Here is a 23987-nt window from a genome sequence, read left to right as displayed (position 1 = left end):
TCCAGCCCCCAGTGTCTGAGGGACCGTGAACTGGCCCCGTGTTTAAAAAGTTTGAGGACCCCTGGCTTATAGCAATCTCTCAGCAGTTTCTGACTGGTTTGCTGAATACCTGCTGCTATACACATTTTCTATACAAGTATAAAGTATTTTATTGGTTAAATATAATCAGCAAAGATTAAAGGACCAGGTCTTAAAAACTTTAGCAGAGTCCTTAAAGGATAAGTCCACCCTAACACTAAAATCTCTGCATCTATAGATCTCCACGTTCTAACACAAACCTATCTATGTAAAGAAAAATCAGTATACTTACCTTTTTTGAAGCCAATTCAACCCGATCCCACACTGAACTGTCAGCCGCGGCTTCTCTGTCTAGGCGGGTGCAAAAACACCGCTGACAATGGAAGCCCCATAGTAACTCTTTGGGTGACGTCACAGCCTATTCATTTCACAGCCATTGTCGGCCGTGTCCTCTGCATAGCTTCCGCCTCTGGAGATCGGGTCGGAAACGGCTTCAAAAAAGGAAAGTACACAGATTTTTTTTTTTTTCTTTACAGGGCTAGATAGGTTAGTGTAAGAACGTGGAGATCTAGAGATGCAGGGATTTTAGTTTTCGGGTGGACTAATCCTTTAACAGGTTCTAATGTATCCTGGTCGTAAGGGTAAAACCATTTAGAAGTTATATACATTTGAAATCTTTACTTGACTTGAAACTGCTCTCAAACTTTACACATTATCCTGGTTATGATAATGACAAGCATCTACCTGAATGTACGATAAAGGAATGATCTGTTAGATAGCAAACACCACTGTCTTACGAGGTAAATGAGACACATTACCCCTTCTGAGGAAGCCATATCATGTCTGTGGTCTATGAAATTGTTAATCTGGAAATATACCGGCAGTTAAATGGGGATGCTGATGAGTCATTGGTTGTTCTGACACTGTGGGCTGCAAAACCCATAGCCTCTTAACAACCAATCAATACTGTTGTACAGCTGGTTGAGGAAATGGGCTAAAGCAAGCCATAGATGGTTTGAATCTGAGCCGGCTCAGCAGGGACAGGCTGAGATTGTAACCATGTATATTCAGGCTGATTATATCCAAGTTGTTAGATCGATCAACTTTGGTACAACTATAGCCGCTGGCAGTAATTACTGTGTTCTCTCGGCTGGGCTGTAGGAAAGAAAAGGGGAAGCTCCACTTGTCCGCCTCCTCCCCTCTCCGCTGCCACATGTTTTTTTTGTTGTGGGGGGGCGGTGAAGTGAGAGCAACGCGATTCGCGCATGGAAAGTAGGAAGCTCCCATTATTGACTCGGGTGAGGACATCTCTGGATGCCTGAACAAGAAAGTACCCTAATACGAAAAGTCAGCAGCTACAGTATTTTTAGCTACTGACTTTAAATTGAGGGAGGGGGTCGGGGGGGGGGGGGAACCCTGCTTTAAAACTAGTAAGGACACTTTGGCCTCAGTGCCACCACCCACCATACAACAAAACCATGTACCCATATCTAACAGGTACATTCATTTTTCACAGCCAGACATTTGCAGTGTGAAGCCATAGGAGAATTCTAAAGAGTATTTACAGTACCTTGAAAAAGTATTCATATCCCTTGAAATTTTCCACATTTTCTTACAACCAAAAACGTAAATGTATTTTATTGGGATTGTATGTGATAGACCAACACAAATTGGCAAAGAATTGTGAAGTGGAAGGAAAATGATAAATGTTTTTCAAAATTTTTTACAAATACTGCAAATATCTGAAAAGTGTGGCGTGCATTTTTATTTAGCCCCCCTGAGTCAATACTTTGTAGAAAAACCTTTCACTGCAATTACAGCTGCAAGTCTTTTTAGGTATGCCTCTACCAGCTTTGCACATCAAGAAAGATTTTTGCCCATTCTTCTTTGCAAAATAGCTCAAGCTCTGTCAGATTGGATGGAGAGCGTCTGCGAACAGCAATTTTCAAGTCTTGCCACAGATTCTCAATTGGATTTAGGTCTGGACTTTGGCTGGGACATTCTAACACATGAATATTGCTTTGATGTAAACCATTCCTTTGTAGTTCTGGCTGTATGTTTAGGGTCATTGCCCTGCTGGACAGTCTCAAGTCTTTTGCAGGCGAAACAGGATTTCTTCCAAGATTACGCTGTGTTAAACTCCTTCCATCTTCCCATCAACTCGGACCAGCTTCCCTGTCACTGCTGAAGAAAAGCATCCCAATAACATTATGCTGCCACCATGTTTGATGGTGCAGATGGTGTGTTCAGGGTGATGTGCAGTGTTTGTTTTCCACCACATATAGTGTTTTGCTTTTAGGCCAAAAAGTTCAATTTTGGTCTCATCTGACCAGAGCCCTTTCTTCCACATTTGCTGTGTCCCCCACATAGATTCTCGCAAAATGCAAACAGGACTTCTTATGGCTTTAAACAATGGCTTTCTTCTTGCCACTTTTCCATAAAGGCTAGATTTGTGGAATGCACGATTAACAGTTCTGTGGACAGACACCTGAGCTGTGGATCTCTGCAGCTCCTCCAGAGTTACCATGGGCCTCTTGGCTGCTTCTCTGATTAATTCTCTCCTTGCCCAGCCTATCAGTTTAGGTGGACGGCCATGTCTTGGTAGGATTGCAGTTGTGCCATACTCTTTCCATCTTCGGATGATGGATTGAACAGTGCTCCATGAGATGTTCAAAGCTTGGGATATTTTTTATAATCTAAACCTGCTTTAAAACTTCTCTACAACTTTATCCTAAACCTGTCTGGTGTTTTCCTTGGCCTTCTTGATAGGGTTTGTTTATTAGGGCTCTTTCACACAGGCGGACAGTTAAGATCCATTTTTTTGGTGGTTCTGAACGGTCCCCCCATGCATCCCTATGGGGCATCGGATGTCAGCAGAGACATGTCCATTGACATCCTGACATCCGATCCAATCCGTCAAATCTGGACGGAAACTCTATTTTCCATCCGTCCAGCGGATCGGATGGGATTGGATGAGAACGGACCAACGCTCCGTTCCCATCCGATTCCCCCATAGAGATGCATGGGGACCTGACAGCTGTGTCTCCGCACACAGCGCGGAGAACAGCTGTCATCCTCCTGCTCAGCGGGGGATAGGCGGATCGATCCCCCGCTGAGAAAAACAGAGTCCGTCCGACGGACGGAGTGTGTGAAAGGGCCCTTAAGGTTCTCTAACAAACCTCTGAAGACTTCACAGAACAGCTGTATTTATACTGAGATTAAATTACACACAGGTGGGCTATTTACTAATTAGGGGACTTCTGAAGGCAATTAATTCCACTAGATTTTAGTTAGGGGGTATCAGAGTAAAGGGGACTGAATACAAATGCACACCACATTTTTCAGATATTTGTAAAAAATTTTGGAAACAATTTAGAAGATTTTTCTTCCACTTTACAATTATGTGCTACTTTTGTGTTGGTCTATCACATTTAATCCCAATAAAATACATTAATATTTTTGGTTGTAACATGACAAATTCTGGAAAATTTCTAGGGGTATAAATGCTTTTTCAAGGCACTGACATTTTAAAAATTTCAGGGAATGCGTTTCATTTGACAGATAAAATTGATTGGCTTCTGTGAGCAATGCCCCAAATATTCATTAGTCACCCATTAAAATGTAAAGTTTTGTTAAGTAACCTTTCCACTTCCGCTCTTAAAGCTCCCCGTAAATCCTTCTCCTTCCTGGAATCTGCAAAAGAAAAAAAAAATTCCCATTAGGATAAAAGGGTAAAACGTAATCAACGTTAAGTATCTAACAAACCTTGGCAAGGGACAATATAAGTATCCAAAAGTATAAAATATGGTTTTAAATACAATCTAATTGGATAGAAATACGGTGACTGTCATTTATTGACCATTTTGTGAAAATGCTGGTTGCTTAGCTGTTATGCTGATCCTGTTGCTTTAATACTGCAGATCAGGAAAATTCAATTTGCATACTTGTTCCAGGTTGTTGACGTAAAGCTGTAGTATACTCTGCTTTTTAACTTTTACCTACAGGTAAGCCTATAATAAGGCTTACCTGTACAGTAAAATTAATATCTCCTAAACCTGCACAGTTGACACTAACAGCGCATGCACTCTGCAGGTCCACCGTATCTTGCCGGACCTCCAGAGCTCCTTCACAGGTCGTTGCCGGAAAGTAAACTCCCGTGTGCATGCGCGGGAGTGACGTCATCGCGACGTCATCGCGGCTCCGGCCACTCGCAGCGCCGGAGCCGCTGAACCTGGAAGAGACGCCGAGGGAACAGGTCAGCTGCCTCCGCAGTGTCCGGGCGACCGTATCGGGGCTTCGTTCTAAGGTAAGTATTTCATAATGTGCTAGTATGCGATGCATACTAGCACATTATGCCATTGTCCTGCAGGGTTTTTTTTTTTTGGGGGGGGGGGGGGGATACAACCGCTTTAAGGTATTCAAGGAAATGGGTCAATACAAGAGCTAGCATTTTCAAAAGCATTGGCAGACTCAATGTTTCTCCCATGACATGGTTCTTTTAACACATAGAATTTATATAGCAAAAGAATAATGGGATAATAATTACTAGCATTTTTTGTATGCTGTCTTGAAAATGATATAAAAAAAGAAGACCGGTTTCTATGGGCAACACTGGCTCTTATTCACACATAAAATACACGAGGTTAGCACAAAGGAAAGCAGTACAACTGCTCTTAACCAGATGAAGACCAGTCATCAAACATAAAAACTGGATGACTGCGCAGTGCTAGCAATAAGATCTTTAAAGTTAATATTTTCAAAAATCAAAATGTCCAAAATAAACCACACAGAGCAAGTGTTGACATGTTTTAAGCATAAAATGCGTCAACAGTTACCCTTTACCATGTGCTTTATTTGGACTTTCTTGATTTTTAGAAAAAAAACTTTAGGGATCTTATTGCTATCAGTGTGTGCTCATCCGATTTTTATGTTTGATGCCTTGCGGTACGAGCTGAACAAAAGCGGACCAACTTGGAGTACCCGTTGGTTACAATGAGCACCAGGATTATTCTTTTACTTAGTAGTTCATCAGTTTAGTAACCTAGCTAGAAATAAAAAACAAATCAAATATAGCTACCTGCAAAAAAGAAAAAAAGCAACAATATACACATATCCTTGGAGATAAAGTTATTTTCCTTGCGTTGAAGGTTGCAGTGACCGGATGAAGGAATCTCAACCTGGGTCCAAAAGTTGATTGGTATCTGGTTGTCCTAAACAGCTTATCTCATGGTATACAGTGCATCCAGAAAGTATTCACAGCGCTTCACTTTTTCCACATTTTGTTGTGTTACAGTCTTAATACAAAATTGATTAAATTCATTATTTTCCTCAAAATTCTACAAACAATACCCCAAAATACCAACGTGAAAGAAGTTTGTTTGAAATATTTGCAAATTTATTAAAAATAAACAAAAAAAACCACACGTACATAAGTATTCACAGCCTTTGCCATGAGCTCAGGTGCATCCTGTTTCCACTGATCATCCTTCAGATGTTTCTACAACCTGGAGTCCACCTGTGGTAAATTCAGTTGATTGAACATAATTTGGAAAGGCACGCACCGGTCTATACAAGGTCCCACAGTAAACAGTACATGTCAGAGCACAAACCAAGCCATGAAATCGAAGAATTGTCTGTAGACCTCAGAAACAAGATTGTGTGAGGCACAGAAATATTTCTGCAGGTCCCAATGAGCACAGTGGCCTCCATCATCCGTAAGTGGAAGAAGTTTAGAACCACCAGGACTCTTCCTAGAGCTTGCCGTCCGGCCAAACTGAGCAATCAGGGGAGAAGGGCCTTAGTCAGGGAGGTGACCAAGAATCAGATGGTTGTCTGACAGAGCTCCAGTGTTTCTCTGAGGAGAGAGGAGAACCTTCCAGAAGAACAACCATCTCTCCAGCACTCCACCAATCAGGCCTGTATGGTACAGTGGCCAGACAGAAGCCACTCCTCAGTAAAAAGTACATGACAGCCTGCCTGGAGTTTGCCAATAGGCACCTTAAAGACTCTCAGACCATGAGAAACAAATTATCTGGTATGATGAAACAAAGCTTGAACTCTTTGGCCTGAATGGCAAGTGTCATGTCTGGAGGAAACTGGGCACCGCTCATCAACTGGCCAATACCACCCCTACAGTGAAGCATGGTGGTGGCAGCATTATGCTGTGGGGACGTTTTTCAGTGGCAGGAACTGGGAGACTAGTCAGGATCGAGGGACAGATAAATGCAGCAACGTACAGACACATCCTTGATGAAAACCTGCTACAGAGCACTCTGGACCTCAGACTGCGGCGAAAGTTCATCTTCCAACAGTACAACGACCCTAAGCACACAGCCAAGATAACAAAGGAGTGGCTATGAGACAACTCTATAAATGTTCTTGAGTGGTCCAGCCAGAGCCCAGACTTGAACCAGATTAAACATCTCTGAGGGGGATCTGAAAATGGCTGTGCGCCAATGCTCCCCATCCAACCTGCTGGAGCTTGAGAGGTCCTGCAAAGAAGAATGGGAGAAACTGCCCAAAAACAGGTGTGCCAAGCTTGTAGCATCATACTCAAAAAGACTTGAGGCTTTAATCAGTGCCAACTGTGTTTTAACAAAGTACTGAGCAAAGGCTGTAAATACTTGTATACATGTGATTTTTTTTTGTTTTTTTTTTTTTAATTTTTTCAAAAATTGGCAAAGATTTCAAACAAACTTCTGGGGTATTGTTTGTAGAATTTTGAGGAAAATAATTAAATTTAATCCATTTTGGAATAAGACTAACAAAACAAAATGTGGAAAAAGTGAAGTACTGCGTATACTTTCTGGATGCACTGTATATGAGGTCATACTATCTGGTAGGTTGCAATGGATTTTGGAGTGGATTTAAAGTCACTTTGTGGTGCAGGTGGATTTATTGTTCATTATTCTGTGAAGAAACTGTTCTTTTGGAGACACTGGTGTGTCTGTTTCTGGTTATAATGGACTGTTTTTGTTGCAGAAAGCACAGCTATACTGTACAAGTTAAAACTGCTTTACTGTGGTGCTTATATTTAACATGGAAAATTCTGGAAGAGCCTAGTCATTAGCGTTTTACTGAATTACTGATCTATGGGGGAAGAGACTGATTCATTGAGTATGCAGAATTGTTATGAACTGAAGGACACTCATTCTGCATTTAGTTAGTATATAGATCTTATTTACACGACTCGCTCAATAAATATGTTCTGGGTGCAGCAATAGATGAGAGATGATTTCATGCGCAGCTTTTCACACGTGTTAATGACATTTCACACTCACATCATCTCCTAGCAACCACCATTGTCCTGTGCCTACTTTTATTTATTTTTTTCTTTAGATTTAATCAAAATATGAATTGACATAAAATCAGAATATCTAATTAATAAATTATTAAAAAATAAACATTCCTGGCACATTTCTAGACCCTCCTATAGTCCCATTATTAAAAATGCTCGAAGATGCCATAATAGAATGTTAGTCATATACAATACTGAAGTTTTATAAAGGTCATAGCATTCATTCTATTGAAAAGGGTTTAATTCTTTAATAAGCATGGTAATTATTCTCGCCTGACATATCTACTCCCTCAACCTACTAGCTATGCATCTAGTACCTCTGGTTTAGTAAACAGTTTTTAGCTATGGACAACAAATCGGTCCTTTGGTGATTTTACCAAGTATTTTCCTACATTTTCTTCTAGGCAGTCAGGTTGTCTCTATGTCTTGACCAGGTTTACTTTGGGATTTTTTCTTTTTTTTAACATTTTTGCTCTGCAGATCCTTGGCGGAGAATCTATTTATACACACATACTGCCCCTTGGCTTAAAAGCTTTGCCACAATTTTGCACACGTAAGCTTATGCTCTATTATTAGTCCCCGTTCACACTGGGGCGACCTGTGAGGCGACCTGGTCGCCTCACAGGTCGCCTCCCATAGGGAAGCTGCGGACCCATTCTAGTAGGAGCGACACAAGTCGCTCCGACTTAGAAAAAGGGTCCGGAGCTTCTTTGGGGCGACCAGGAGGCGACCGCCATAGACTTCAATGTTATGAAGTCCGTGGCGGCCGCTCCGAGGTCGCGGCGCGCTGCTAAGTAGCGTCGCCCCTATGTGAACGGGGCCTTATGCTACTAGAGTGGAACCTCCTTTAAATTTCTTTGGGTGATCTAGTATATACTTCGTTATTTGTTATTTATTTTTTTTACCTATACAGTCTTGCAAAGGGGCTGTTCAGATTCCTTGTGCTCATCTCTGCTCGCTCGGGTGATCGATGTGGAGTGAAGGCATCTTTAAATGGCTACATGTTTAAATCATCAATATTGTGAGTGTAACTTGATATGATGGATAATAATATGGTGCATTATTGTATTTTACCCATTTTATCAACCCCCCTGAAGAAGATGATTGAAGTTAAAAGGCATTGGGACAATATTCACCAATTAGGGACTCTTTGGAACCCCTTTAGGGGATTGATGGGTCTTTCCATGATAATCACGTGACGTGATATTTGACTTTATACTGTGTGTCTCATGTAATATAATATAAAATGACCAGCTGCGCTAGGTAGTAAAATACATGAATTTCCAAAAACATTAAAAAAAGACAATTACAAATTAATGCTAAAATACCTGCTGGCAAAATATCAAAATCAAAAAATAAATATAATAAAAGTGCAGCACTAAAACAATAAATCAGATTAGGACATCCAATTCCAGGTAAGACAAACAAGTCCTTTCAAGAATTTTCCAAAGCCATTTCCAAAGTGCTCAAGGAATGTGATCAGCAAAATGCATCAGAGGAAAGATTGTAGGAAGTGAATTGTTCCCTAATATTGAAGTGCAACATTTTTTATCAATAAACCCTTTATGAAAAATAAAAACCAAAAAAGACCTTGCGCTTATGGATAACTTAGAGAGAGAGTATATAAATGTGCTACAAGTGTATTAACCTACAAGCTGCTGCTGACAAAAGGTGCCTGTGCCTTTAAATAATAAAGCAACGTGTCAGCGCTGCTTTTGCTAATTAAATCTCACAGATCTAACAAAACATATATGCAGTGTAAGTGCTGCAGTGAAATAAAGTGACTTAGTGCAATAGTGCCTGTAAACAACGTTCACAAAAATCAATAAATTGCACACATCAGTAAAGTTCATAAAGTGCTCGTGATGCTCCAATAAGATTGCATGACGAGCACTTTATTGGTTGATTTTTGTCAACATTGTTTACAGGCACTATTGCACTAAGTCACTTTATTTCACTGCAGCACTTACAATGTATATATGTTTTGTTAGATCTGTGAGATTTAATTAGCAAAAGCAGCGCTGACACGTTGCTTTATTGTTTTTTTAACTTTTATGAAAAATACTACACTAGGTTACGCATCCCTCGCTTTTCCCTGTAACATCTGGGAAACTCTAGATGAGACCATCGGCTGATTAGAAGTGCATGAATAAGAGGAGAGTAATAATGATACTTCCCCATTGGATCCCTGTTCAGGACTCCTTTTTATACTGCTTGTCTGACCTTCCTTGTGTGAGGGTCCACATCTGATGGTAAAAGACAGTGTGATCAGGAGATGGTGCTATCTTGCCTCTAATGCACTGTGCCTAGTGCATTTGCTGACCACATTCCTTGAGCACTTTGGAACATTATTGAAAGGACTTGTAGGACTTGTTTGTCTTACCTGGATTTGGAGGTCACAATATTAATATGGTTTTAGCGCTGCACTTTTATTATATTTCTCATGTAAAGGAGCCCTTTGGTTCTTCTTTTAACTTTTGTATAATACAATTGATGTATTTTATCTTGTAAAACTTTTCGTGATGCCTTAATAGTCCCACCCATCATTGGGGTTTTCAGACTATAGTGTTTTTAGGGATGTGGCACCCCAAAAAAAATGAAGTTGTATGGCTGACATAGATTAGGGATAAAGGTCTCATAACAAAAACAGAGATACCCCTAGGAATGAATGAAGCCATGGAGTGCATGTGCAGATAGCCTCTCCAATGGTCTTTAGTTAACACACTTCTTTCCCCCAAATGTACAACCTAAACATGTCAAACTCCTCAGTACTTGATATGCAAATTCTGACTTTGTTGGTCAGTAGCTAAGGCCCCATTTTCATCCTCAAATCCAACTCCATATTATTTACAAAACAAATTGTGACTGTCACAGGAAGGTCAGATGTGTCTTCGATTTGGCTTAGATGGACAACACTCTTTTGAGGGAGAGGCAAAATGGAAGTGCAAGCAAAGGAAGAATACCTGTCCCTGGGGACAGACTGGAGCAGAGTTGTTATTTACTAATTAGACAACATTGAGTTAGAGCCAATTCACACCATCATGTAACTGCAGCAAAATGTGTGCTCATGGAGCCATAAACAGAAAATAGTTTCCAATATAATCTATAAAGCTCTTCACATTACTGTAATGCAGGGATCCTCAAACTACGACCCTCCAGCTGTTGCAGAACTACACATCCCATGAGGCATTGTAAAACTCTGACATTCACAGACATGACTAGGCATGATGGGAATTGTAGTTCTTGAACTGGATGGCCATAGTTTGAAGACCCCTGGTGTAATGTATTACAGTTAGAGATGTAACATTTCCGTAAGTTTTGAAGCCGGATAAAAAAAATGGGATTTTTGACTTACCGTAAAATCCATCTCTCTGATGTTCATTGACAGACACAGCTCCTGGTATTCATAACCATTGGGTCATACTGCCCCCCTACAGGAGTAGGACACTAGGCAGAAAAGAATTCTGGCTATACCCATGAGCAGTCCCGGGGGGGGGGGGGGTTGGGTAGACTCCCTATCTCTGCTATAGCCACTCAGTTTTGTTACAAGCAGCGTCAGAAGAATACCTCCACAGAAGGATGGGTGCTGTGTCCGTCAAACATCAGAGAAATGGATTTTACAGAAAGTCAAAAATCCCATTTTCTCTTTCGTTCATTGGCGAACACAGCTCCTGATATTCATAACCATTGGGACATCCCAAAGCAGTGTTAAATGTGAGGGGTGGGAACAACCAAAAAATTACCCAAGGATTAGCCAACCAGGCAACAGGAGCTCAACCAAACAACTGGAGCCCACCTGAAAAAAAACAATACACCCTCAAAGAGGATCGGGTCCTCTTAAACAGCAGCCTGCAAAACCTTGCGGCCAAAGGAAGCATCCGCAGATGTCAACACATCTACTTTATAAAACTTTGTAAAAGGGTGCACCAACGACCAGGTGGCTGCCTTGCAAACCTGTATCACTGACATCTGATGATGGAAGGCCCAGGAGGCACTAAGTGCCCTAGTAGAGTGCGCTTTGACAGGGAAAGGAGAAATCTGACTCCTGATGGAATAGGCCTGAACCACCTTCGATCTGATCCATCTGAAAACGGTCGCAGAGGAAGCAGACAACCCTTTCGAGGTCCGTCCGTGAGCACAAAGTCTGACTTCCCAAAAGACTCCATAGCTGCCAGGTACACCCTAATTGCCCAGACCACATCCAGGGCATGCAAGGCAATTTCCTTCGGCTATTTAGGCCTGGGACACAGGGAAGGCAACAAAATGTCTTAATTCAAATGAAAATTAGAGACAACCTTTGGAAGGAACGATGGACAGGGGCGAAGAACCACTTTATCCCTGTGAATCATCAGATAGGGTGAACGCCAGGTTAACGCCGCGAGTTCCGACACCCTGCGTGCAGAGGTGATAGCCACCAAAAAGGCCACCTTCTGAGACAGCGAAAGTAGGGGAATCTCTTGAATATTTTCAAAGGGAGGCTTCTGTAGAAATGAAAGCACCAAATTGAGATCTCAAGGCGGCAACAGAGCCCGCACTGCAGGAACCAAATGTCGGCTACCCTGAAGAAAGGTACGCAACAGGGAGTGTGTGGCCAAAGGTTGTTGGAAGAAGACCGCCAAAGCCGACACCTGGCCCTTAATGGTACTCAAGGCCAACTTCTGTTCAACCCCCCTTTGAAGGAAGGTTATGACCCGAGCCACCGAGAAGGAGCGAGGATGAACCCCAAGCGACTCACACCACGCAATGTACGTCTTCTACGTACGATGGTAGATCTTCCTAGAAGTAGATTTCCTAGCTTTCAACAGTGTAGGAATCACTGATTCAGATAAACCCCAATCCTTCAGCACCTGGCGTTCAACAGCCAAGCCGTCAAAGCCAGCGAATAAAGCAGGATGGAAGATCGGTCCTTGGGACAGCAGATCCTCCCTGAGAGGAAGCTTCCAAGGAACGTCAGTGACCAGCCGCACCAGATCGGGAGACCAAGCCTGATGAGCATGGGCGTCCGCAGAACTTTTTTCAGGGTAGGGCATCGTTTTAAGGTCACCCATGATCCGCCCCTTTGCAACAATGTCATGAAGGGGAGGGGCTTAGTCATACTTATTTTGAGTATTTAAGAGCAAACAGCAGCATTTATTTTTAAAGCATTTGTTAACCTAAAAAAAAAAAAAAAAAATGATCCTGTTCCCTTAAAGCATGGGGCTGGCTCTGGCTGGTACTGCCGTTTGCGGCCCGCGAAGCCATCTGGTCCGGCCCCCGTGCAGCTGAGTCTGTGTCTCTCAGCTGATCTGTCAGAATGGAGCCGGCTCCGTTCTGACAGTCTGAGTGAGTCACAGGTGGAGTGATATCAAATGCACTCTGCCTGTGACCAATACAGGAAACATCGCCTCTTCCTCCAGCGCGGCGCCGCTGCACGCTACACTTCTCCTAGCCAGCTTTTCTCACCAGCAGCACACACAGCAGTACCAGCCAGAGCCAGCAGTACCAGCCAGAACCAGGAGTACCAGCCAGAACCAGGAGTACCAGCCAGAGTCAGGAGTACCCACAGCAGTACCAGCGAGAACCAGCAGTACCAGCCAGAACCAGCAGTACCCACAGCCGTACCAGCCAGAGCCAGCAGTACTCACAACAGTACCAGCCAGAGCCAGCAGTACTCACAGCAGTACCAGCCAGAGCCAGCAGTACCAGCCAGAGCCAGCAATACCCCCAGCAGTACCAGCCATAGCCAGCAGTACTCACAGCAGAACCAGCAATACCCACAGCAGTACCAGCCAGAGTCAGCCGTACCCACAACAGTACCAGCCAGCAGTACCTACAGCACAGTACCAGCCAGCAGTACCCACAGCAATACACCTGAGCCAGCAGTACCCACAGCAATACACCTGAGCCAGCAGTACCAGCAAGCAGTACCCACAGTACAGTACCAACCAGCAGTACCAGCCAGATGTACCCACCAGCAGTACCAGCCAGCTATACCAACCAGCAGTACCCATCAGCTGTTCTTTTCAAAACTTACCATCACAAAGAGTCGACTGCACTCCAGACTGACCGACGCAAACCTGGAAAACCAGCTGCGAGTAGCAACATCAATACCAGCTAACATCCCACACCTCACCAAACAGAAGCAGTTGCAGCCATCACATTAGGGGTGAGTTAATTAAATGTTTGACCAAATATAATAGGCACATTTTTAAGTTGATAATTTTGTACAGCCCCTGAAGGATTTTATAAATGCCCAAATGGCCCTTGGCAGAAAAAAGGTTCCCCACCCCTGCCTTAAAGCATGTTATACAGCACAGTGCTTTGCTGTGTAATTTGGCCCCTTCTATCACCTAAAATACCTGGCTTATCCTGCCTGGCTATGTCCTCCCCTCTGTAAACTGACCACCATATACAATGTCTGCTGAGCCCCGACACCTTTGAAAACTGGTAAAGAACGGCTTATTTTTTTAAAACACAGACACACAGGATTATTAAACAGACTAGACAGGATGGCATAAAGTGGCTTAACCACTTGAAAGGGGAAGTTGAGATTCCGGGGGGCATTTGCCCCCCCTTGCCCCTACCTGTGGACGCCATGCTGATGAGGCCAGTCTGGAGCCACTACGATGGCTTTACAAATTGAATGTAATTTTGTTTCACTGGGAAGGTGAAATGCATTGTATACAAAATATTATGCTGGAAATAAAAAGTACAGTGTATTTAGTAAAACTACTTTTCTTTTTAAAACTATTTTTTTTTATATTACAAATGGAAAAAGGAGAACTACACATGTTAAGAACATTTTAAACTATACACGAGAACAGGTAACCACCCCCGCCTTTGCTTTATTAAAAGTTTCCTGCCAATATGCATTTCCAGTTATTGACAATGTTGATCCAGAAGCATATATTGCTCTTGCAAGAGCTTGATCAATTTTCAACTGATTTTCAAGTATAATTTTATCTAGAACGTGGCAAAAAATATAGAATACTGCACTCGTGAATAATGGTTAAATATAGATGAGGAAAGCTGCAACACTAATTTGAGATACTTTCCACAAAAAACTACAATAATACAATATATGTGTTGCGCTAACACATATATTGTATTATCATTTTATCTATGAATGAAGGTATTGTGTATTTATGTGAGGCCGTGGTTTGTAACACTTCCTTACTTGAAGATGCTGCTGGTGAAGAAACACTTTGTGATAATCCACAAGCAGCAGAAAGAGGGTTTCTGGAATGAGAGGGAAAAAGGTCCTTGCAGTTTCATTATGGTCCCCATCATTTCATTCCATAAGGTACTTGTTAATGTGTTTAGGGCATCTCTGGTATGCCAGGATGTGTTTTGTCATCCTTTTAGCATTTGGAAAAGAATATTTCTTCTCACAATATTTGCAAATTGCAGCTTTGCTCTCAGCAGAAATTGCAGTATAGAAACTAAATGTTTGTCTCACCATTTTACTGAGAGGAGGAAAAGAAAAAACTATTTACTGAACAAACTATAGGGAAAATTATGCCGTGCTAGTGGAGAACATTAATAGGAATCATTTAAAAGTTAAAAAAGATACACATTTCTTTTTTTAGACAAATTTACCCTCTTACCTATCAATTAAGGCCTGAGAGGTCAGAAACTATTATATACTGTATCCCAAAAATCACCCAACTTTAGGAGGTACAAGATGGTGCCCACAAGCAAAGTAAACTGGAGCTTTTCCTCTGCAGTGCCCTCCCAGTGGCAGAAATGCATATTTCTCTTGTTTGAGAACTGCATTGATAAGTAAAGTGTTCCTTAAACTGGATTTCAGAATTTGCTTGTCATCAGCAGAGAGAAGTTGCAATAATTTTACATAAAGTCTTAAAATCTTTCATTAAGGGCTTCAAGTTATATCGTTTGAATACAATGTCATAGATATATTATTTATCATTGTAAAATAACATATTCCAAACTTTTCTTTTCCAATTTTTCGCAGAAAAAAAAAAAAAAAAAAAGGAAGGATTAAAATAAATAAATAAAAAAACGCCCCAGGAAAAAAAAAAAAAGTTTTTTTTCAGTTTTTGCCGGACCTTCAAATTTCTAATTACAGTACAGTGTTACTGACAAATTCTGCTTTTTGCATCTTTCAAGTGGTTCTTGAAAAATGTGCATTATATTATAGCCATTGTAACTTAACACATTGAAAAACATTAAAACGACAATGCACCAGTTACTGTGCTTTCATTAACATATTCATGATTTTAAATTATCATTATTATAATACAGGATTTATATAGCACCAACAGTTTGTGCAGCACTTTACAACATAAGGGCAGACAGTACAGTTACAACACAAGAGGGCAGATAGTACAGTAACAATACAAGAGGAATCAGAGGGTCCTCATCGTTCGAGACTAAATCTAATAGGGAAGGTGCAGGAAGAAAATGAAATGTATGCAAGAAGCATGTAAAAACACTGCAGCATACGCATTTTCTAAGGAGAACAGGCCATTAAGCTGAACATTTCTGTCGCAAGTACACTAATACGGCAACAACCGCCTCAAGCAAGTGAAGATAGTAGGAAAAAAAATGAGTCTTTAAAACAGAAATATATATATATATATATAGGGGGGTATAACAGGCAATAGACATAAATTGTAACATATGGTCAACTAAATGATGTGTGGACATTCCACAACATAATCATAATATAGTAACATAATACAAAAAGCTAATTGCCTAGCATCCCAGAAGGCTGGGGGACATGGGATAAAGAAGAGGGGGGAAGCAAGTGGGACTTTGAATGAAGTGCATGCGAGGGGTTGGGATGTAAAAGACTGATATGGGTATAAAGGTGGGTCCACAATATGATAACGATATAAGCAATTTAATGATGTGTGTCATCAATCATACAGATATACATTATTGGCATAGGTACATACATGTGATGGTATACAATAATACAGTTAGAACAACATGATTAGAAAATCGCATATAGCTGGCAAGGCCTAAACAGGTTGAGACATTGGCTGAAGAACGGGCATATACGAAACCCTGAAATAAATAAGTAACCGTATAAATATACAAAAGGGATTGCATCATAATAAGCTCTACGCGTTTCGTGGAGTAGATTCCACTTCTTCAGGAGCGGATGCATCCCATGTCACTGCAAAAAGAGTAAAGAATTCCCCTTATAATGTAAACTGTTAAAAATAACAGGGATAGATATGTAGTCCCAGTCCAAGCCAACTCCACCCAATGTACTCACAGCCATGATGATCATGTAAGTATAATATATTGTGGGCAACGGTCCAGCAGGGAATAACGTCTAACCGGGAGCTGAGGAAGACCAATAAGCGGCCCGGCGAGGAACCACGGGAGGGCATTCCCAAAGAAAACAAGTGTGTCCCGATGAGAAGGATAGATGTGATGAGTAACAATAAAGGTCTCCTGAGGGGATGCCATATGCAGATAATCCATGTAAAAATAATCTAATTATGATAACTCATAACTCAGATAACTCATAATTATATTATTATTTTTACATAGATTATCTGCATATGGCATCCCCTCAGGAGACCTTTATTGTTACTCATCACATCTATCCTTCTCATCGGGACACACTTGTTTTCTTTGGGAATGCCCTCCCGTGGTTCCTCGCCGGGCCGCTTATTGGTCTTCCTCAGCTCCCGGTTAGACGTTATTCCCTGCTGGACCGTTGCCCACAATATATTATACTTACATGATCATCATGGCTGTGAGTACATTGGGTGGAGTTGGCTTGGACTGGGACTACATATCTATCCCTGTTATTTTTAACAATTTACATTATAAGGGGAATTCTTTACTCTTTTTGCAGTGACATGGGATGCATCCGCTCCTGAAGAAGTGGAATCTACTCCACGAAACGCGTAGAGCTTATTATGATGCAATCCCTTTTGTATATTTATACGGTTACTTATTTATTTATTTCAGGGTTTCGTATATGCCCGTTCTTCAGCCAATGTCTCAACCATTTTAGGCCTTGCCAGCTATATGCGATTTTCTAATCATGTTGTTCTAACTGGATTATTGTATACCATCACATGTATGTACCTATGCCAATAATGTATATCTGTATGATTGATGACACACATCATTAAATTGCTTATATCGTTATATTGTGGACCCACCTTTATACCCATATCAGTCTTTTACATCCCAACCCCTCGCATGCACTTCATTCAAAGTCCCACTTGCTCCCCCCCTCTTCTTTATCCCATGTCCCCCAGCCTTCTGGGATGCTAGGCAATTAGCTTTTTGTATTATGTTACTATATTATGACTATGTTGTGGAATGTCCACACATCATTTAGTTGACCATATGTTACAATTTATGTCTATTGCCTGTTATACCCCCCCTTTCAATTCTCCCCCCTCCCCCAATGCTTCTTTATGACTCAGGGATGGAGGCATATAGCCCGAAGGTGGCTGTGCCTCATTTAAAGTCCCAAAACATTCTTTTATTTGTAATATATATATATATATATATATATATATATATATTTTTTTTTTTTTTTAAAAAGCATACTTTACCTAGGTGGATGAAGCTTCACTCCAATGCCCCATTCGTACCCCACTTGCTCTAAGGCTGAGATCAAAGACCACTGATCGCTCTTGTTCTCAGAGCAGAGAGCTGGTGACTGTCAGTCACTGGCTTTCTGCTCTGCCCCCCCCCCACACACACACACTCACTGGAGCGCTGGGCTGTGGAAGGGGCAGGAGCAGCTGGCTCCCAGAGGCTTGCCGAGAGGCTAAGGCGGGTGTAATGATATCCTGTGCTGGGATACGGAAGCAACCATTTGTCAGAGCTCGGCCATGACAGTTTTAAAAACAAAAGACCACTCACTCACAAAGCAACCCCCCCCCTCCCCTACCGTAATCAATTAATGTAAGAATGCAGAGCTTCAAAGGAACGGCCTTACAAAGAAAACCTTATCAGCAGACAGGAAGCCTGGCAGATGTGTAAGACAGGGCAGGCCGAGTCATAAATGAGCCACTTCATTAGGGCTAACCAGAGCTGAGTCGTAAATTCCAAAGCCCAACTGTTCAATTAGAGATGTACCAATACATCTCACAATTTATACCAAATTCATAAATGCAGACAGGAACATGACACATTAAAAAAAGGTATATATTTGGATGAGAAATAAAATACCGATCGAATTAAGATCATACATAATCACGTTCGCTCCTATGGAAGACAAGCTAGCTGTCAGATGCCTTACGGGTCAGAGGTTACTTGGAGATAACCCGTGTCTGGTATCTATGGGTGTAGAATTCAATGACGCACAATAATCTATCAGTTTCAAGAAGGCAGCTGGTAGATATTGAAGATTTGAATTATGTTATAAATCTGTCTATACGGGAGGTCCTTGGCATTGTCTAAATCCTAGGGCCGCCCATGGCCACTGTGTTTATTGGTCAAGGACCTCTGGTGACACCCCCTGCGGTCTCAGAGAAAAAAGGAGAGAAGCAGATGAGTTCCCAGTTCTCCTGTACCATCGAAGAAGGAACATCTATCACTTTGAGAACTGGCTCAGCTTCTGAAACTCTGATAATACAAGGACATTGATTGCAAGTATTCTTATTTCGAATTCTTTATCTTATTTTTCTAAATTGCTGAATTGTGTCTCTATTTCTTTGAAACCCATTTTTCTGTAAATATTTTATTTGCACCAATTTTAACCTTTTTATTATTAAACCTTATTTTGAAAAGTGTTAATCTTGCTCTTAATACAAAAGATAACAATGAACCTGTCTCTTGAAGAGCGCTACTTTCTAGAATAAATTCTCTAAACATTCCTGTCTGCGGTGACAGCGCGTGTTACAGATGATTATTCTAAACTCATAATTGGTATTTCTAAAATTAAGGCTCCATGTACACGGGAAGCTGGAAATGGCCGTTTAGGAGCAGTTGGGCGTTTTTTTCAGAAGCCCCTGAACCCATCTACATTTTATCTTATCTGTCCATGTACACCAGGTCGTTTACAGTCATTTGCAGGCAGTTGCTTTCAGGGACTGTTTTTAGAACGCAATTATTTGCGTTCGAACGCGTGTTTCCCGCCGTTTCAAACGCACAAACGCGTCCGAACGCGATGACCCGCGTTTAGCGTTCGTGTTTTTCCATTTTAAAGGGGAATAATTTTTTTGACCTCTAGGAACGCTTCTAAACGCAAACGCCCGCAAACGGGGGTACAAACGCGACCGAACGGACGTTTCAAACGTCCTAAAAATTCCAGCATTCAAAGGGACTTTTAACAACGTCCGTGTACATGGAGCCTAAGAGCGTCCTCTGGGCTCATCATAACGTAGAGGTGGTGGCAGTGAAAGGGTTAATTGCTTAATTAGCCCAGGTGACAATCGCTCTCAGCCTGCTGGCATCTAGATTGTGGTCCCACAAGCTGGGAAAATCTATGTGCCGGGTGCAGCCGAGAGTGGCATTGTTACGCAAGTGACAGCAGGGTGTGAGATTGCTTGGTCCTTGGTCACGAGTTTGTGAGAAGGGCAGGGGTCTGATACCCGCCACTGTCACAGCGGGTACCAGTCCAGGCATGTGGGTGGATCCTGACTATATGTATGCAATGTTTCCCCAGCCTGGATCGGCTCTGTGATGTCAGTCGAAAGCGGGCATCAGTAGTGCAAGACGAACTGCACTCCTGTGATCCAAAAAAGTAGAGCCATATTAGCTTTGGCTGTACTTCTCCTTTAACCCTTTGCACAAATAATTAATGATGATGGGAGGATGGTTACAGAGGACACTGAAAAAGCAACCGTGCTGAATGCTTTTTTCTCGTCGGTCTTTACACAGGAAAAGGAGGGGTACACTGACCATGACTGTATGGGGTACACTGACCATGACTGTATGGTTAGTAGTAATACACAGGACTTGCCACTATGGCTTACAGAGGGTGTAATCAGGGAAAGGCTGGAAAAACTTAATACAAACAAATCACCAGGCCCATATGGCGTACATCCGAGAGTACTCAAGGAACTCAGTAAGGTTATATCTAGACCACTGTTCCTGATATTTGCTGACAGTATTAGGACAGGAGATGTACCAGGGGATTGGAGGAAAGCCAACGTGATTCCGATATTCAAAAAGGGGCAGAGGCATATCCCGGGAAATTATAGGCCTGTCAGTTTGACATCAATAGTATGTAAACTTCTGGAGGGGATGATAAGGGACTATATCGTAGAGTATGCTAAAAACAACAACAACATCATCAGCAGTAATCAGCACGGGTTTACAAATGGGCATTCTTGTCAAACCAATCTCTTAACATTCTACGAGGAGGTGAGCTGTGAGCTAGATAGGGGCAGACCAGTGGGTGTGGTGTACCTGGATTTCGCAAAGGCATTTGATACAGTTCCCCACAAGCGCTTAATTTATAAAACAAGGTCTGCAGGTATCGACAGCAGGGTTTGCTCTTGGATACGGAACTGGCTAAAAGGGCGTACCAAAGGGTGGTAATAGCGCATACTCAGACTGGTCTGAGGTAGTAAGCGGGGTCCCCCAAGGCTCAGTTCTGGGACCAACCTTGTTCAATTTATTCATAAACAGCATTGAGGTCGGGGTCAGTAGTTCGATATCAGTTTTTGCAGATGACACAAAATTGGCCAGGGCAATAACTTCACAGCATGAAGCAGATATCCTACAGAATGACCTGGACAAAATAACGGAGTGGGCAACAACATGGCAAATGAGGTTTAATGTGGAGAAGTGTAAAGTTTTGCACTTGGGGACTAAAAACATAAAATCACAATACACGTTAGGAGGGGAACCCTTGGGGGAATCAAAAATGGAGAAAGATCTGGGAGTCTTGGTTGATGATAGATTAGGCAATAGCATGCAATGTCAAGCGGCAGCTGCCAAAGCCAGCAGAATATTAGCATGCATAAAGAAAGGGATGTATTCCAGAGATAAGACTATAATCCTTCCACTTTATAAAACTCTGGTCCAACCACATCTGGAGTATTCTGTCCAGTTCTGGTCGCCAGTCCTCAGGAGGGATGTGTTGGAGCTGGAGAGAGTCCAGAGAAGGGCAACTAAACTGATTAAGGGATTGGAGGACCTTAATTATGAAGAGCGTCTGCAATCGCTTGATCTATTCTCCCTGGAGAAGAGACGCCTGAGGGGGGACATGAAAGCAATTTACAAATATCTCAATGGGGATCTCAGCTTAGAAAAAAAGCTGTTCAATCGAATGGATTGCACGAGGACTCGAGGGCATACAATGCGATTAGAGGAGAAGCGTTTTAACCTCAGGCAACGTGGGGGGTTCTTTACTGTGAGGGCTACAAGATTGTGGAATTCTCTACCACAAGAGGTGGTTTCTGCGGGAAGTATGGTGGCTTTCAAAAGACTCAGACTTACATCTCAAGGATCAGAACATTCAGGGCTATGTGAGATGATTACAGCCACACACACCTAGACAGGTTGAACTGGATGGACTATTGTCTTTATTCAACCTCATCTACTATGGAACTATGTAACCCCTTTTTGATTGCCTAACAAATGTGCCATGGCAAAAGAGTGGGCTGTAAAGCTTGCACGCCACACACATGCATTGCTGGGTGGCTCCCAGTACAAAAGACAGAGCTATCAAAAACAGCTCTCAGTCCAGACTAAAGATTAGTAGCTGGTGGGTCTGGCTTCCGCTCATATGACCAATGTGACATTGGTCACATGATTGTTGAATCTATATGCCTCCCATGTGTGCAAAACTGTTTAAAGGGATGCCGGAGCAGGCGGGAAGGGGTTAAAAGGTAGATTATTTCCATACTGCATCCATGCACCGTTTTTTTCCAAACCTCCTAATTTTTTTGTATCTATTTGGCAGATGGCTGGAACATGTGAGAAATTAAACTCTAGAAATAAGCACTTTCCCCTTAGAATGAAAATGGTTTCTGCTATTAATCTAAGTGGAATGCAGGCTTTGTGAAACTGGCCCAGCACATGAATGCATTTAAACAAATGGGTGAGAACACGATACTCTGATGAGCATAGTTAACGTAGGTACAGAAGCTTTCACTGAAATGACAAGGTGTCCTTCTCTAGACAGATCAATATTTTTAAAAGAAAACAAGCTGTAAAAAAATAAAAATAAAATAGATATACGTGACTGTGATCAGCTAAACTCCAGGTAGGCAGCTAAATGCACAGTTGAAATACATACTGCATGTAGTATCTGCTCTGCTTTAAAACAATCAGGTCAAGTCTATAAGAGCTGCAAACCGTTCCTGAGTGATTTGTCTCGCTGCCTTCCAGACATGATCCCACTGGCCTTCCAGCACTACATGCTTCCAAGATGTAAAAATCTGTCAAGTCTGAACCCCCTGTGACATTGTAAGCAGTGCAATGTACAAAAGCACTGAACCTAAATTGACTTGGCAGCTACATTCCTGAAAAAAATTAGTAGAAAACACGTATAAAAAAAAACAGGCCTGTAATCAATAAGAAGCTTCAGTCTAAAGAGAAACCACTACCCTAAATATGAAAATGTTTTTCTTAATATCAGCGCAAATTCACTGTTCCAGGAGGTTATCAGAACTTTATACAGTAAACCCCAGCTCCATCGCGGTTCAGTTTTTGCGGTCCCGGTATATTGCGATTTTTTTTGTAATGTTATTTTACTATATAAATCATTAAAAATGAAATATTTTTTGTGTTTTCCATAGCTCTTGCTATGTCTCTCAGTATCTTTTATGTGTTTAAATGAGTTTCTATTGTTTTAAAAGAAAGACCTTATGCTTTTACACGTACAGTGACAGTAAAAAAAACATGCCTACAATGCATTTTAATAGGGTTTTTCTATTTCGCGGATTTTCACTTTTCGCGGCTGGGTCCGGAACGTAACCCCCGCAATGGAGGGGGGTTTACTGTATAAGTGACAGACTAACAATGTCAGACCTGTAGGTGATGTGTCTGCACTGGGTTTAGGAGCACGCAGTTGAAAACTTTGCTGTTACAATGATCTTTATTGTAACAAACAATAAAATGAAAATAAATAAATAAATAAATAAATCATCCCCACTAGAGTAGTATAGTGTTACTATGGTGACACTGAATTATTCTGACAGGATGTAAGGGGCAGGCAAAAAAAAAAAATATATATATGAATATATTATAATTTCTTACATACTGTAACCAGTCAGATGTTGCTGTACTGTACTGGTGACAGAATGAAAAAAATGTGTAAAAAAAAATTTTTTTATTAAAAATAAAAAATAGCCAGAAAATGGTTTGTAACAGCTGTTTTAATGGCTGAAGTCTGCCCCATCTGATCTTTTTGCAAGCAATCAAGTTTTAAGTGTTACGTTCTCTGGTATTTGCTTCCCTGAGACCATTAACACTTACAAAAATTTCTGAGCCCTGATGGAGAGAATGTGCTTTTCCCCCCTAAACACATTGGCTGTTTTGTGCATCATAAAAGTGGTTGTAAACCTTCAATTTTTGTTTTAATAATAACAAACATGCCTATACTTACCTGCTCTGTGCAATCGGTTTGCACAGAGCAGCCCCGATCCTCCTCTTCTGAGGCCCCCTGCCGGCACTCCAGGCCTCTTCTCTTCATCAGGTTCCCCCATGGAAATCCTCTTACCTTGGAGGCACCCATGTAGGCTCGCTACCAAGTCCCGCTGCTGCATCTATTGACGCAGACAGCGGGACTCGG

At 41.7% G+C, this 23987-nt stretch overlaps 1 protein-coding gene across 1 annotated transcript in view; it reads right to left on the bottom strand.

The window, feature by feature from the left end:
• KTI12 (KTI12 chromatin associated homolog) overlaps nt 1-23987 on the bottom strand; it is a gene marked incomplete at its 3' end in the record, with an annotated part of 199452 nt that overhangs the window by 152499 nt on the left and 22966 nt on the right. Inside the window, exon 3 of the mRNA XM_082253511.1 lies at nt 3660-3711. Within this exon, the coding sequence (XP_082109637.1) occupies nt 3660-3711 (52 nt within the window). The remainder of the gene's footprint in view (nt 1-3659; nt 3712-23987) is intronic.

Source organism: Pelophylax lessonae (assembly GCF_965119305.1).
Source record: "Pelophylax lessonae genome assembly, chromosome: 4".
Lineage (NCBI taxonomy): Eukaryota > Metazoa > Chordata > Amphibia > Anura > Ranidae > Pelophylax > Pelophylax lessonae.
This window is presented reverse-complemented; position numbering and strand designations above follow the sequence as displayed.